The sequence below is a fragment of the Odocoileus virginianus genome, chromosome 5, assembly GCF_023699985.2.
Source record: "Odocoileus virginianus isolate 20LAN1187 ecotype Illinois chromosome 5, Ovbor_1.2, whole genome shotgun sequence".
Taxonomy (NCBI): domain Eukaryota; kingdom Metazoa; phylum Chordata; class Mammalia; order Artiodactyla; family Cervidae; genus Odocoileus; species Odocoileus virginianus.
In genome coordinates, this window is record NC_069678.1 from 35,080,782 (window position 1) to 35,098,456 (window position 17,675).

The 17,675-nt window shown below is 37.3% G+C and overlaps 1 protein-coding gene across 11 annotated transcripts in view; it reads right to left on the reverse strand.

Annotated features, from left to right (window-relative positions):
• BRDT (bromodomain testis associated) overlaps positions 1-17,675 on the reverse strand; it is a 56,725-nt gene that overhangs the window by 7,140 nt on the left and 31,910 nt on the right. For 10 of the 11 annotated variants that reach the window (XM_070467765.1, XM_070467772.1, XM_070467767.1 and 7 more), the window contains 5 exons: positions 16,500-16,558; positions 13,105-13,276; positions 5,656-5,762; positions 2,377-2,582; positions 1,643-1,817 (listed from right to left, as the gene is read on the reverse strand). In XM_070467765.1, coding sequence (XP_070323866.1) covers positions 1,643-1,817; positions 2,377-2,582; positions 5,656-5,762; positions 13,105-13,276; positions 16,500-16,558 — 719 coding nt within the window. Of the gene's footprint in view, positions 1-1,642; positions 1,818-2,376; positions 2,583-2,615; positions 4,207-5,655; positions 5,763-13,104; positions 13,277-16,499; positions 16,559-17,675 lie in introns of those variants that run through there. The other variant, XM_070467773.1, reaches the window with a different exon arrangement.

Genomic DNA, 17,675 nt, shown 5'->3' on the forward strand with positions numbered 1-17,675 from the left:
GCAACCACTTAAGTAACAGTTACTTATAATAAGCCAATAAAGGAAAAAAAGGAATCATAAAAATACGTATTAATCTAAAAGAGTGCAGAGAAAAGAAGAATAGATGACACATAAAAAATAAGATGAACTCAAATGTAACCATATCAATAATCATATTGAATGTAATTGGTTAAACATTACTGTAAAAGGCAGAAATTGGACTTTTTTTTAAAGGCAAGACTACACTATATGTTGCAAGAAAACAATTTTAAATATGAAGCACAGATAAGTTAAAAGGATGGAAAAAATGTTTGCACCATGCCAACACTAGTCTTAAAAAAGGTAAAATTGTTACATTTCAGAGAAAATAATATTACTTGGAATAAAAAAAGTCATTTTATAATGAAAGGGGATCAGTTAATCAAGAGGATATAACAGTCCTATATGTTTACGTACCTAAGAACAACTTCAAAATATAGGAAATAAAACTGATAGAATTGCAAGGGTAAAAAGCCAAGCCTGTAATTATATTGTCATAGGTACCAATGCCCTTTCTCCATATTTGATAGAACAAACAGGCAGAAAATCAGCAAGAAGTTAACAGACTTGAAAAAACATTATCAACCAACTTGTCCTGTTTAATGCCCTACCCAACAGAAACAGAATGCACATACTTCTAAGTGCATACAGAATATTTACCAAGGTAAATCATAATCTGGGCCATAAAACAAGTCTTATTAGTGAATTTAAAATAATTCAAGACATTGTGTGTTCTCTAACCACAATGGAATTCAATTAGAAATCACTACTTTTCTATTATTTTCACTAGCTAGAAAATTTCCAAATACTTGGAAAACTTCAGTAACACATTTCTAAATAATCCACAGATAAAAGGAAGAATTCTACACTTTTTATATATTGAAAAGTGAAAGTTGAAAGTGAAGTCGCACAGTCGTGTCTGACTCTTTGCGACCCCATGGACTGTAGCCTACTAGGCTTCTCCGTCCATGGGATTTTCCAGGCAAGAGTACTGGAGTGGATTGCCATTTCCTTGGACACCTTGAACAGAAGTTTTGTGGGGTTTTTTTTGTTTGTTTGTTTCCAGTTTCATCAAGGTATAACTTGACATATAACTTGATGCAGAGTTGAACTAAATAAACACTAAGATGGCATATCTTTTGGCCAAAATTCACAGTAGTTTATAGGTTTTTCAAGAATAATAACAGTAAGTGATTTTACCTTTGTGCCAGGCATTTTCAGATGTGCTTAATACAAGTAAATCCATTTCACCTTTTACCTTTATTATCCCTACTATATTATCCCTATTATTGTGCCTTGAGGCACAGGGAGGTTAAATGAATAGCCCAGGCTCTAAGGTCTGCTTATTGGAAGAACCAGGATTTGAACCCAAAGTTCAAACCCAAACCCAAAGGCTCGAGGATTGATACTCTATTATTATACTATGCTTGTGTCATTTGACTATGAAATTTTAATTTTACTCTCTGATTTTAGAATGAACTTGATCCCCACTAAAGAAGTAACTCCTCACACTAAAGAGGTAATTGTTACTGAAGAACCACCTAGGATACATCTTTGAACATGTAAAGACACTGCTCTGTTAAATCTTTCCTTTGTTAGATTCAGTAAACTAAAATTTACTTACTGCTTCTCTTCTCCTCCGCTCTTGCTCTTTCTCCCGTGCTAAATTTCGGTCTTTGAGAAGCCACAGTTTGCCTTTATCTTGAGCTTCCTGTGACTGCTGCTGTTCTTTCTGCTCTTCTCCAAGACACTTGTTTTGCATTTTATTTGGAAAAGATTCTAGAGTGAAGCCATGGTCTCTTAAGAAACAGGAAAGTGAAAAGTAGGTTTCAAGCTCCTTAAAGCCTTTTATTATAAAGATACATTGTTAAATGATAAATATAAAGCAGTGTTCTAGATGTCCTTCTTCATATGTTATGACATTATTTTTTAATACTTCTGATGTCAAATTTTACATAGGGCAATATATGTTAACAAAGAGAAGGTTTTGGAAAATTATGACCAAAGTTTGCCATTATCTTCTTATACATAGAATGGAAACAATATTAAGACATTTCTGGAAAATAATGATACCATCATAATTCAGTAATATTAGTATTTTTAATAGCTTCTTTAATCACTTGATAATTTATATCCCCTTTAAAATAGGTATTACTACTTAATTTTTTAAAAAATTAGTAAAAATTCACTTTTCTAAATATAATTTGCTCTGTGGTCTACTAAATAGCTGAATAGAGTCACTTACAAAAAAGAAATTTAATATATTTAAAATACACAAATAACAACAACAAAAAAATATATATTTAAAATACATGTCCATATCTCCCCAAATCTCCACTAATCCAATAAATTACATACCTCTGATATTCTTGAAATACTTTTGGTTCCTTTGTATTCTGCTCCAGATGTTTCTGTATTAGTTCCTGTGTTCGAGCTCTTACTTCCTTTTCTATTGCTGCTTTTCTAAACTGGTTGAAGAGCTCATCTGATGATTTCAGTACACCTGATGTTTTGACTGGTTTGCCTAAACTTTTCCAAGAATCTGCATTCTTGATCTTTATATCCTAAAACAAATATTTGATTCAGTATACATCTAAAGATGTCAACTATTTGGAAGAAAAAAAGATTCCAAAGGCTTTAGGTAATTTTACTAAAGTTAAAGATTACTAAAGTAGAAAAAAAACAGGATAATAAATTAGCTAAATTCAATTATTCATCTAAGACCAAATTAAAACAGCATGCTTGACAGTTAATTTAATATGAAACATATGTTAAGGGTATGATAATCTATAAAGAATATAAAAATTAACTGGTCACTGTAATCAAGACATTTATGAACAAGGTCCTACTGTATAGCACACAGACAACTATAATCAATATTCTAAGACCATAATGGAAAATGTGTGTGTCTATGTGTTATACATATATGTATATATGAATCACTTTGCAGTAATTAACACTATAAATCAACTATATTTCAATACAAAAATTAAGTTACAAATCTTAAAAAAAATTATAATTCTATGCAAAAATTAATGCAAGTATACAAGTGATTAATCAGAGGCAAAGTAAGATGATGGCAAAAAGAATGTAAGAAGTAAGAATGGTACAGTATTTGTTGAAAATCCTCTGACATAGCTTTGTTTTCCTTTCTTTGGTATGAAGAAAAGAATTAACTGCTTGTGATCGCTGTTCTTAACAGAGACAGGCCAAAGCAAAGGTCAGTGGCTGACCAACGGAAATGTATGTAGTTGAAAATCTTCCAGTACTGCATTTTTTTTTAAAGTAAACTTTTAATAATATATTTTACTAAAGGAGTCAAACATCCTTCCTCACCCCTAATACGCACACACAAACCTTCACCATTGGTCACCCAGTTGTATTTATGAAGTCTTTCTTATATGTTGCCAATAAAACCTGTTTTTGTTCCTACCCATGGAATGGGCTAAATGAAGTGTGAAGTTTCACACTTCACTTTTCTATTGAGTCAGGTAAAGAATATTTGCCTTCAGATAGAGACATAAAACAGAACAGGTAATACATGGTAGTATACTTAATAGGAAATAGAAAGAATATGGAACCCTGGTCTCTGACTTTGTCCTTAAAATGTCTATTTAACTGCAATACAATTCTGGCAGACCCTAAAACAGGAAAGTTCATATTTGGGTTTGGAGTATGAGACAGTTTCTCAGATATTACAGAGAAGAATAAGAAGATTTTGAGGTGAGAATGGAAAGCATTCCTCACTGAAGGAAGAACACAGGCAAATGCTTAAGACTGAGAAGCTAAATTGGAGTCACAATGTAAAGGTGCTTAGTCTTCGTTTTGAAGTCGAGGCTAGAAACTATTGAAAGTTTTGTATATAATAATTATATGATCAGAGCAATACATCAAGAAGTACAGTTAAAAGAATGTTAAAAGCAGAATGGGGACTTCCCTGTGGTACAGTGGATAAGAATTCGCCTGCTAGTGCAGGGGACATGGGTTCAATCCCTGGTCTGCGAAGATTCCACATGCCACGGAGCAACTAAAGCCATGTACCACAACTACCATGCCCATGCTCTAGGGCCTGCATGCCATAACCACAGAGCCTGTGTGCTGGAACTACTGAAGCCCATGTGCCTAGAGTCTGTACTTCACAACAAGAGAAGACAATGCAATGAGAAGCCTGGGCACTGCGATGAAGACCTAGTGCAAACAAAGATAAATAAATAAAAATAGATTAGAAAAAGGAGGGTTTCAAGTTAGTCTGCAGTTATAAATAATACAAAGAGCTTACACTGAAGGCAATAAGGCCTGGTCTATGAAGTGGAAGTGGAAAAGGAAACATCTTGAAAATAAAACATGAAGAGATTAGCAATTCCTTGACTTCAGGAGACTGAGAAATCCAAAAGGATTAAAACTCACAGGATGCCAGGTCTAGAAGTATATATTTGAGTCATCTGCAGAGAGACCATAACGGAAATCACCACAGTGGATGTTCAGAGAGAGAAGTAGTAGAAGACCCTGATTTCCTCACACCATCAAGACTTTGAGAGGGATGCAGCAATTTCAGACATCATTGGTTCTTCTGATAGGGCTTTACACGGATGGGGCAATAGCTAGATCTGAGGTAGAATTAAGGTACTGCTTTTCAGTTGAAGGTGACTCCTTTGCCCAGGGAGGACACATGGCGATGTCAGTCAAGTTTATGGTTGTCACACAGTGGTGAAGACAAGGGTGTTACTAGCAGCTAGTGGTTAGAGCTGAGGGTCCCTGTGAAGCATCCCACAATGTATAGACCCTACTCTCAACGAAAACTTATCCAGTCCAAAATGTCAATAGGAAATGATGGAAGGAAGGAAGGGAGAGGAAAAAGTGGGGATATGTGAATATCTCATTCATGGTCAGTTTCTGACAGTTTTGAGAGTCACTTTGACTGTTAAGGAGATCAAACCAGCTCTCCTAAAGGAAATCAACCCTGACTATGCTAAAGCTGAAATTCCAATACTTTGGTCTTCTGATGTGAAGAGCCGACTCATTGGAAAAGACCCTGATGCTGGGAAAGATTGAAGGCAAAAGATGAAAGGGCGGCAGACGATGAGATCGTTAGATAACATCACTAACTCAGTAGACATGAATTTGAGTAAAATCTGGGACATAGTGGACAGGGGAGCCTTGTGTGCCGCAGGCCATGGGATCACAAAGAATCGGACACAACTTAAGTGACTGAAAAACAACAACTATATTCAAATGTCTAGAATAGTACCTGATGTATCTAATGTATCCCAAACATCTAGAATACTTGTTGAAAGACTGATCAATGTGTGGTCTGAGATTAAGTGCACAGAAGACTCCATGAGGAAATCACCTACAACAGATTGTAAAAGCTAGTTTTATAACATGTTTAAAAATAAGGATAGCTGGCAAATACCAGCATTCAAGAATTTAAAATTAAATACAAATATGAGGACTGATGGTAGAGGGTGGGGAAAGTGTTGCTCATAGTTTAACTTCTGTTTTTTAACAAATAGGCAAAAGTTAGTCTTAGAGATCCAAAATTCCTTCAAATTAGCACTTAAAATACCTCTGTGCCATTTCTGTATTCAATTGTAAATTTCTTCAAGATCTGTGAGAAAAAAATAATATTATTCTTACCTTCTGCACTGGAACTTGACCTTGATACTCTGATTCTGACATCACTGTGTCATTATCACTGGACTGAGGCATCACAGTTAGGCCATTCAGAAGTTGTTCAGAATCATCTAGATGCACACATTTTAAGAACAGTACAGTCAAGTTAATATATTTCATCTTGATTCTCCACAGTTTTACATTTTCCCCCTTTCTATGTTAGAAACTATGAAAACATAATAACCAGTATTTTTATGCTTCTTAATTTTGGGGTATCATTAGTTGGAGAATTTTAACACTGTAAAATAAACATTTTTCACTTGAAATTTTACCTCCCTGTATTTCTTCTTTTTTTTGGCTGGGGAGGCAGTCAACATAAAGTATAGATGACATTTTGGATGGTTTGCCTTGGAAATGAACTGAAACATCTGTTATTTTTGATACTGACTCAAGTACTGCATTTCAGACTCTTTTGTTGACTATGAGGGCTACTCCATTTCTTCTAAGGGATTCTTGCCCACAGCAGTAGATATAATGGTCATCTGAATTAAATTTGCCCATTCCTGTCCATTTTTGTTCACTGATTCCTAAGCTGTCGATGTTCACTCTTGCCACCTCCTGCTTGACCACATCCAATTTACCTTGATTCACGGACCTAACATTTCAGGTTCATGTGATATATTGTTCTTTACAGCACTGGACTTTACTTTCACCACCAGACACATCCACAACTGAGTGTCATTTCTGCTTTGGCCCAACCGCTACATTCTTTCTGGAGCTATTAGTAATTGGCCTCTGCTCTTCCCTAGTAGCATATTGACCTGGGGGGCTCATCTTCTGGTGTCATACCGTTTTTCCTTTTCGTACTGTTCATGGGGTTTTCATGGCAAGAAAACTGGAGTGGGTTGCCATTTCCTCCTCCAGTGGACCACAATTTGTCAGAACTCTTCACTATGACCTGTCCGTCTTAGGTAGCCCTGCACGGCATGTTCATAGCTTCATTGAGTTACACAAGCCCCTTCGCCACGACAAGGCTGTGATCCATGAAGGGGTTTACATGCCATAATAAGTGGAAGATGATCAATGTATGGCATACCTGAGTAAGTAGGAAGACTGCTGCAAGCCTATTGCTGAAAGCTGAGGGTAGAAGGGATCCTACTTTAGTAAGCCTGTGCTTCAGAATATGGCTAGAAAAGCCTGGAGCAAAGTAAAATGATAAAGGCTTAAGGATGTAACTTCAGAGTACTATTAGTATATACAGCAGGCAGATAAAAGTAGATCTCTGTAAAGAACATTCAGAGATGTAATGATCAAGAGAACAGTGTCACAGAAGCCAAGTATATTAAGGATCTGACTGAAAAACAACTTCAGAGGAATGCCCTCTGGCACCTTAAAACACTACAAAACTCATCCTTCATCAGACATCTGTTATTCATCTGTGTTCCAGGTCTGTCAACCTGGACCCATATCCAGTCCTGGGTTATGGACTGAGCCCCAAAGTGTATACACCTTTAGTTATTAAAACTTGGCATATATTCATCTTTAGTACACCTGCTCACTCAACCTTTGTGCTTTCTTTTAACTTTTCCCTTTTTCTATCACTTAATTTTTTTGTACTACTTTAATAGCTTAGTTTTTAGCCTTCTTCTCTGGTCTCTATTCTCCATCCCTCCAACTGACCTACACAATACTGGCAGATTAATTGCACTTAAGCACACATTTTTTTCCAGAAATCTTCATTGGCTCCGCACTAACTATACCATTACAATTAAGTCCAAGGTCTCTAGAAATTAAGGTTATCTATGACCTGAACCTGATCTACTGGCCAAAAAGTTCCTTTGGTTTTTAAATAAAAATAGAAGACACATTTTTCATTTCCATCAAGAACTTTATTGAACAACATATTCACCATTCTGTTCTACTACCTTCTACCATTTTTCAGGTAATTTCATAATTTCATCTTCCCCAAACTTTTTATCTTTTTGAACAACAAACTGTTCCAGGTGACTTTTACAGTCTTCCAGGGAATTGAAAATTATTCCATTAAGAGAATTTTGTAAAGACCAAAATAAATGGAAGATTACGCCTTTTCTGGGGTTCCCATGTGGCACAGTGGTAAAGAATTCCTGTCAATGCAGGAGACGCAAGAGATGAGGGTTTGATCCCTAGGTCAGGAATATCCCCCTGGAGTAGGAAATGGCAACCCACTCCAGTATTCTTGCCTGGAAAACTTCATGGACAGAGAAGCCTGGCAGTCTACAGTCCATCATATTGCAAAGAGTCAGACATAACTAAGCACACACACATATGCATGTATGTGCTATCTGTTAATTAATTCCAGACACTGTCAAGTGCTGTTTTCAGTTGGTCTAACTGAAGCAGTACTCCTTGGAATTAATCATTTGGTTTTCTGGAAGGAGCTCATAATAGAGGACTCCCTTCCAATCCCCCCACATATACACCACCTTCTTTGGATGAAGACCAGTCTTTGGAATGGTGGGGAGACCACCTGCAATGCAGGAGACCAGGTTAATCCCTGCACTGGTTCCATCCTTAGGTCAGGAAGATCCTCTCAAGAAGGAAATGGCAACCCACTCCAGTAGCCTGGCCTGGAAAATCTCATGGACAGAGGAGCCTGGTGGGCTACTACTGTAGAGACGCAAATGAGTCAGACACAACTTAGTGACTAAACAACAACAAATACAGAAATATTCATCTTTCAAAGAGATCAGGTAATTTCTGCCTCCTTCACCTCCTTAAATTTTACTTTCACTTCTTTTAGGGCAAGTTATTTTTACTTTATATACCAAAGCTGAGCACAATAAAAGACAGAAATGGTATGGACCCAACAGAAGCAAAAGATATTAAGGAGAGGTGGCAAGAATACACAGAAGAATTATACAAAAAAGATCTTTATGACCCAGACAACCATGATCGTTTGATCACTCACCTAGATCACTCACCTAGAGCCAGACATCCTGGAATGTGAAGTCAAATGGGCCTTAGGAAGCATCACTATGAACAAAGCTAGTGGAGGTGGAATGGAATTCCAGTGGAGCTCTTTCAAATCGTAAAAGATGATGCTGTGAAACTGCTGCACTCAATATGCCAGCAAATTTGGAAAATTCACAGGACTGGCCACAAGGTCAGTTTTCATTCCAATCCCAAAGAAAAGCAATGCCAAAGAATGTCCAAATTACTGCACAATTGCCCTTATCTCACACGCCAGCAAAGTAATGCTCAAAATTCTCCAAGCCAGGCTTCAACAGTACATGAACTGAGAACTTCCAGATGTTCAAGCTAGATTTAGCAAAGGCAGAAGGAACCAGAGATTAAACTGCCAACATCCGCTAAAATATTGAAAAAACAAGAGAGTTCCAGAAAACCATCTACTTTTGCTTTATTGACCATGCCTCTGACTGTGTGGATCACAACAAACTGGAAAATTCCAGTCCACATGACCTGCCTCCTGAGGAATCTGTATGCAGGTCAAGAAGCAACAGTCAGAACTGGACATGGAACAACAGACTGGTTCCAAACTGGGAAAGGAGTACGTCAAGGCTGTATGTTGTCACCCTGCTTATTTAACTTATATGAGGAGTATATCATGAGAAATGCTGGGCTGGATGAAGCACAAGCTGGAATCAAGACTGCTGGGAGAAATGTCAATAATCTCAGATACGCAGATGACACCACCCTTATGGCAGAAAGTGAAGAACTAAAGAGCCTCTTGATGAAAGTGAAAGAGGAGAGTGAAAAAGCTGGCTTAAAGCTCAACATTCAGAAAACTAAGATCATGGCATCCAGTCCCATCACTTCATGGCAAACAGATGGGGAAACAATGGAAACAGTGACAGATTTTCTTTTCTTGGGCTCCAAAATCACTGAAAATGGTTGACTGCAGCCATGAAATTAAGACACTTGCTCCTTGGAAGAAAAGCTATGGCCAACCTAGACAGCATATTAAAAAGCAGAGACATTACTTTGCCAACAAAGGTCCATCATGTCAAAGCTGTGGTTTTTCCAGTCCTCATGTATGGATGTGAGAGTTGGACTATAAAGAAAGCTGAGCACTGAAGAATTGATGCTTTTGAACTGTGATGTTGGAAAAGACTCTTGAGAGTCCCTTGGACAGCAAGGAGATCCACCCAGTCCATCCTAAAGGAGATCAGACTTGGGTGTTCATTGGAAGGACTGATGCTGTTGCTGAAACTCCAGTACTTTGGCCACCTGATGTGAAGAACCAACTCATTTGAAAAGACCCTGATGCTGGGAAAGATTGAAGGCAGGAGGAGAAGGGGACAGCAGAGGATTAGATGGTTGGATGACATCACAGACTTGATGGACATGAGTTTGAGTGGGCTCCAGGAGTTGGTGATGGACAGGGAAGCCTGTCGTACTGCAGTCCATGGGGTCACAAAGAGCTGGACGCGGCTGAGCGACTGAGCTGTAACAATCATATAAAAGCAGAAATTGAAGATATACAAGGAACTGATCCAATTGAAGACTTAGTCAAAGCCTGACATTTCATAGATAGGATGTTAAAATAGGAACAAAAGACCGTTAAATATAAATGTATACTCACACACCCACAGCCACACACATATATATATATTTGGCTGCACCAGGTCTTAGTTGTAGCATGCTGGATCTTTAGTTGTAGCATGTGGGATCTAGTTCCCCAACCAGGGATTGAACCCAGGCCCCTGCATTGGGAGTGTGGAGTCTCAGCCACGGGACCACCAGGAAAGTCTCCAAAGACCATTTAGACTGCATTCTTTCCATTACTTTTCAGTGTCTATTCTTCTTCAAAGCTATCCCCACCATTCTCCTATGAATTTGCTATAATGAAAACAACCTTTCCCTACCCAACTGACATTCAGACACATTCAAATCTCTCACATTTCAAAATCCAAAACAAAACAATCTCTCTTCTAGTCTTACAAAAACAAACACCTGTCTTCCTGGTTAAAGCCACAGCCATCCTTCCATTCTCTTCACCAGCAAACTTCCGAGTGGACTGGTTTATGTTCAGATTCCATTACTCTCAATTTACAAGAATCTGCCTCTGCTCCAATCACAATGGCCACAAAAGAAGCTTTTATAAAAGGAAAAAAAAAAAAAACCCACCCGCAAAAACAAAAAACCCAGCGTATTACATTGCCAATTATAACGTTCTCTCCTTATTCCTCACAGTACTTTAATGCTTTGTACAAGGACGTGATACTTGTGATGATTTCCTCCTAAAAACGTATCTGCCGGGTTTCTATTATACCATTTTTCCTTTTCCTCTAGGTTTTGATTACCTTTTGTTTTAACATTCATTTTTTTCTACTTTTACTGAGGGAGTCTGGTTACCGAGAATTTGTTCTTGACCTTTCTCTTCCTGCTCTGTATCTTTTCCTTCATTCTTACAGCTTCAAACAGCTTCTATATATTCCTAAATATAGTTCTTGTTACACCCTGTTAGTTCCAGAAACCTATTTCTAGTTATATATTTCCAATTAGATATTCTGCAGCATCTTAAATGTGGTGGTGCTAGTGTTAAAGAACTTGCCTGCCAATACAAGAGACTTAAAAAGAAGTGGGTTCGATCCCTGGGTGGGGAAGATCCCCTGGGTTGAGGCCACAGCAACCCACTCCAGTATTCCTGCCTGGAGAACCCCATGGACAGAGGAGCCAGGTGGGCTACAGCCTATAGGGTCACAAAGAGTCAGACACGACTAAGGCAACTTAGCACACAAACATGTCCAAAATGAAAAATCCCTTTTATTTTCAAGCCAGCTATTGGATAATACTCTGGTAAGGCACTGATTCTAATAAAGCTTAGTAATTCTGCCACAGAAATATCTAATTTATCCACATCCTTTTTGTACTTACTGCCTTAGTTTTTGGTCATCATAGTTTCTTTCCTAGACTACAGCACTCAGTTTCTTTACTTGGTCCCAACTATATCAGAGCATCTTCATCTTAGTTCATCCCCTATATAGCAAGCAGTAATCTCTTCCTAATGTAAAATTTGATTTTGTCATGCTCTTGTTTGAACCTGCTCGTTGTGTGCAAAATAAAAGATCCAAATGTAGCAATAGTATTTAAGGTAATTTATGACTTAAAAACAACTACATCTTCAGTTACTCTCCTAAAGACCTTAAAAATATTTTTTCAAAAAAGAATGGATATAAACATTTCATATTTTGGATCTTTATTTATTCTTCTTCCTGGGATACCCCACCCCCTCCGGTGTTGCTTCTAATATTTTCCCCCTTATCTCTACTCCTCTAGTCAAGAGCTATAACTCATGTTAAATACAAAATGGAATATTCTAACACAGAACAGTAGGGAGCTTTTACTGGAAGCAATAAAGGAGGATCATCACATTCTTCCTAATCTGTGCTTCAGTAAAACATCTTAGAAATTTCTTCTGCTTTGGAGAAACTTCTGCCCTTGGAAGGTCAAATGGAAACCAGGGAGCAGTCTAGACAGAAGGAGACCGGGATATGGTATGTTCACATCTGCTCCTAGTCTAGGCCTGAATACATTTGTGTTGTATCAGGTTTAGGCACCCCATTAGGTGGGCTCACCCCTGTCAGAGAAGCATCTCCCTGTGTCACACATCCCCAGGAGAACCATGATGAGAAAGGTGATAATTCACTTCTGACAAGACTAATAGATGAGACGTTTATAAAGTCAAATGAATCTAACAATATAAAAATTTCCAGTTTTGGAAGATGTTTTTGGTAAATGGGAACTACCATAGGCTACTGGGAACTACCCACTACTACTACTACTAAATGGGAACTAGTAGTGGGAACTACTACTAAATGGGAACTACCACTAGTATTTCTAGCTCAAGTTTCCTTAACTGTAAACTGTTTTTAATGTTTATAACTATTTCTCTACCTCTAGAGTCTCTAACAATCTTTTCCCCATTCTAATCTACCTTTCCAACCCACAAAAACATCATGGAAATTAGAGCAACATTTCACAAGTCTGCTCAGAGCTTGCTATGTTCGACCCTTTGCGACCCATGGACTGTAGCCTACCAGGCTTCTCCGTCCATGGGATTCTCCAGGCAAGAATACTGGAGTGGGTTGCCATTTCCTTCTCCAGGGGATCTTCCCGACCCAGGGATCGTTCCTGGGTTCCTGCACTGGAGGCAGACACTTTAACCTCTGAGCCACCAGGGAAGCCCATGAACTACAGCAGTGACAGGTTTTTATGTATGGCCCATATGCCAGTGTATATAATCTATATGAAAGTAAGTTGTGTGTGAACTGTACATATAATTTTCTTTCATTCAAATGTAATGAATACATTTGGGTATAAAGGAATATGCTTCAGGGATTATCTCTACCCTGGAATTTACTAGTTATGATTTTCAGTATTTCAGATACATAACATTTAAGATGACCTTGGCATTTTCATTTAGAAGTCAACTATTCAATCACAGCTATTTACTAATTAATTTCTTACCTAAAAGAGGCAGAATTTGAAAAGGTGAAATGTTTTCCACACTCTGTGAATGTTCTGGTTCTTGATGATTAAATACTAATTGGTGGTCGTTTGGTGGTGTTCCATTTGAACATGCAGTCTGATGAACCAGGCTAGTTACCCCAGAGGTTGTATCTTGCACAGAAGATTTTACCTGTTAAGACAGAGTTAAACAAATCTTTCAGAGCTTTAACCACAGAAGAAGTATAACAAAATAAAAATACAAGAGAATAGACTATAACTCAACACTGTCTTTGAATATGTTATTAAAGTCACATAAATTTATAAGGTATAATTATCGCGATCTTACAAATGAGAAAAGGTTTAGAAAGATTAAACAACTTGGTCATTATATAGCTTGTAAGTAGAGTCAGGCATCAAAGTCTATGGTCTTAAATTACTAGCATATGCAGACTTAACACATGTTATTAAACAGTGCTATTTTCAAATGTTTTCCTGTGACTTACTGAAAATAAAAACTGAGCTTTTATACCAAATCTAGAGACTAATCCACTTTTTTTTACCTCCTTTTCCTTAGTGAATTAGAGATATAAATGGAGGGTGTTTATTTTTTTAAAAAATCACATGGCGGTTGACCCACAGATTATCAACAAATTCTGATTGAGTATTCTGTTAACTACTTATTGGACTTCCCTTGTGGCTCAGCTGGTAAAGAATCTGCCTGCAATGCAGGAGACCTGGGTTCAATCCCTGGGTTGAGAAAATCCCCTGGAGAAGGGAAAGGCTACCACTCCAGTATTCTGGCCTGGAGAATTCCAAGGACTCTATAGTTGCAAAGAGTTGCACATGACTGGCCGACTTTCACTTCACTAACCACTTATTAAGAAAAGCTGTATTATAATAAATATTTATTTAATACTTGGGTGAGCCTTTTATATAGTTAATTTCTTACAATAATCCTATGAAAAGAAAGAAAGTGAAAGTGAAACCAGGGTCTCCTGCATTGCAGGCGGATTCTTTACTAGTTGAGCTACCGGGAAAGCCCATAATCCTATGTTAGTTGCTCATTTGTGTCCAATTCTTTGCAACCCCATGGACTGTAGCCCACCTGGCTCCTCTGTCCATGGGATTCTCCAGGCAAGAAAAATGGAGTGGGTTGCCATCTCCTTCTCCAATAATCCTATGAGTTTGGTATAGTTATTATCCCCATTTATAGTTCACAGTGGACTTGCCTGGTGGCTCAGATGGTAAAGCGTCTGCCTGCAATGTAGGAGATCTGAGTTTGATTCCTGGGTTGGGAAGATCTCCTGGAAAAGGGAAGGGCTACCCACTCCAGTATTCTTGCCTGGAGAATTCCATGGACAGAGGAGCCTAGTGGGCTACAGTCCATGAGGTCACAAAGAGTCAGATACGACTGAGTGAGTGACTTTCATTTTCACAGTTTACAACAGAACTTAGATGTAACTTAAATTCTCACATTTATTCAGTGGCAAGATAAGTTACAGTGCCCAAGCCCAGGTACCTTATCTGCTAAACTATAGACAGTACAGAGACAGATGAGACAATCCTCCCCCTCCACTGAATAAAAGGGTTAGGATTATCATCAGTTGATAAGGCACAAGCAAGTGTATGAATACTTATGCTAGCTTGAATAAAATTAAGGCCATAGGAATGTTTATCTCAACAATAATAGAGACCAAAGCCCAAAGTTTTAAAGTCAAATGCCGAGACTTAAATCAGCAAAACATTACTTTCTGAAACACATAAGTATGTACATTTATTCATCATTCTATAAATATACTTTGTTTTTATGTCTTGAATGAGCATTAAATTCTTCAGTGAGTGACACTGAGAAAAACTTGGTCACAAACAGATCATAAAGATAGAATTCTATATATTGAGAATTATTCCAAAGTTTGTTTATAACGACATAATTTCTGTTTCGACTAATACCTATGGCAAGACAGATCATCTGGATCTTTTTCCCACTCAAAAACCTTTGAGAGTTAATGCTTATCTCATCTAGAAAATTAAATATTAACATTTTATCTAGGTGTACAAAGCCCCCCCCCCATTACATCTCCAAAGACAACTAATCCCATACAAACACCATCTGCTACCATATTTTCCTGAACACACCTCTTTATGCTTTTTGACTCACTTCATGCTACTCTGTTTAAAAAAGTCCCTAATCAGCATGTCAATATACTAACCATTTCTTCCCTTTCTCTGTAATTTAAAACCCATTTTAAGCATTTCCTCCTTCATGTAGTATATATGTGTGTGTGTGTATATATATATACATATATTCCTCCTTCATTTTCTCAATATAGATGATTATAGATGATTACAGCACTAGCCATACAATCTCTTTAACTGTGTGATTATCTCTCTTCTTACAACTAAGAGCTCCTTCAAGAGGTATTATTTATATTGTGTTCCCCTTGGAGTTAGACATAAGCTTATGATCTAATAAAAGGGGTGTTTGTGCTAGTCACTCAATTGGGTCCGACTCTTTGCAACACCATGGACAGTAGCCTACTAGGCTTCTCTTTCTATGGAATGCTCCAGGCAATAATACTAGAGTGGGTAGCCATTCCCTTCTCCAGAGGATATTTCTAACCCAGGGATTGAACCCCAGTCTCCTGCATTGCAGGTGGATTCTTTACTGTCTGAGTTATCAGGAGCCCTTAATAAAAGTCGTATGTTAGTCACTCAGTTGTATCCGAACTCTGAGACCCCCATGGGCTGTAGCCTGACGTGTGCCTCTGTCCATGGGATTCTCTAGGCAAGAATACTGGAGTGGATTGTCATTCTCTTCTCCAGGGGAGTAATAAAAGGTATATACCTATAATTCTGTATTTGAAATGGGTACAAAGGATTATAAGTTTTATGAGGATGACAACTTGAATTAGTAGTAAAAGATAAAATTACTTTTACCCTTTTCAAAGCATGTCAACTACTAATCAAACATAAATGTGCTAAAATCAATAAATGGTAATTATAAGCTTTAGAAACTCTAACTACCACCCCCCTACTACTTTTTGGGGAGAAATTCCACCTTACTGTGCACATCTTACTGCATGCACATTGGGACACCAAGACTCTCCTTCTGTATTTAGAGCCTTAAGACTTAGCCAAAACTTCTATAATTTGTTCTACTTACAGTTTGACTTAATATTAAAAAAAAAAACATTAGAAAAATGCAGCCAAATCATTTCACTATTCAATCTTTTTTATGAAGAAATCTATGAACATATACGTGAAAAAATGAGTGACAACACAAAAAAATAAGAAAAAAATTTTTTTTAAAATGAGTGATAACTCTTCATTTAAATAAAATCAAACAATTATAACCATGTAGCTATAACCCATATAATCTTAAAATTCTGAGGTAAAATGAAGAATTAACTTACCTGTAATCTCTCTTTAGGAGAATCATTCTGTTTTACTCCAGTAAATTTAGGAAACATTTCTGCAAATGTATATAAAAAATATTTTACTATTTGCCAACTTAAAAATCATCTAAATTGTAGATCTTGCATATTAGAAATAAAGTGATTTTAAGAAAATGGTCAACTTCTGAAATCAAGAAATTCTTACACTTATCAGGTTTCTGCCCTCTTGGAATCAGTGAAAATTTCTAAAGAGATACTTGTTTTGAAAAGGAATATTTTCTTTTCTACCTAATGGAATAAATCTCTCCTTACAAATTTCAACTTGGATTTTTAGGCAAAAAGAATGATGTGTTACTTCAGAGTAAACCACTTGAATAAGTGATAGTTTAAAAGGAAACAAGTTACAACAGAGATAAGGGTTTAAACAAGCAGTACCATTTATACTAAAACCATCTTTTACCAAATAGCCATTAAGAGGCTTAATTAAAATAATTACAAATTTACTATAAGAGAAAGGAATGTATCTGAGAGGATACAATCTTATTAAAAGTGAAGCTATTTGATTAGGCATGATAAAGTCTGCTCTGCTCCTAAGCATTATAATAAAGATCCCATCTAATTAATCCTGTTTACTTCTGAGCTATCTGATAGCCTCCACTACAGAGCAACAGGTGGGTTTCACAGCACCTCCTTTACCTGTAGAAATGACTTTACAGCTGACACTGGCAGTAGAGTGGATATTAAAAGAGACCTCTCTGACATGGTGTTCATAGGTTCCACTCTCTTGATCCTACAATTCATTCTGGTGCTATCCTCCCCAGTCACAAGCCTAAGTCAGTGTGGTAAAGCACCAAACTGGTAGTTAATGCCTTGATCCATCTCTCCAAGCCAGTTTTCATGAGCCACCTGAGCATCATTTGCTTCAGGCTTCAGGGCACCAAGGCTGGTCAACACCAAATCTTATTCAAACTTAACATTCTAATTTTAATAGTTACCTTCTGCTTCCTGAAATGCCATCAGTTTCCACTGGATGTGTTACTGTTCTTTCCTAAAATGTTTGATGCTGGACATTGTTAAAATTGCTAAATGCTACTCAAGGACATGCTTTAATTTTAAAAATTTAAGTATTTAAAATGACATGAACCATCTTAATGTCACTCCACTAAATATTATTTTAAGTGTTAGGGGCAAGGG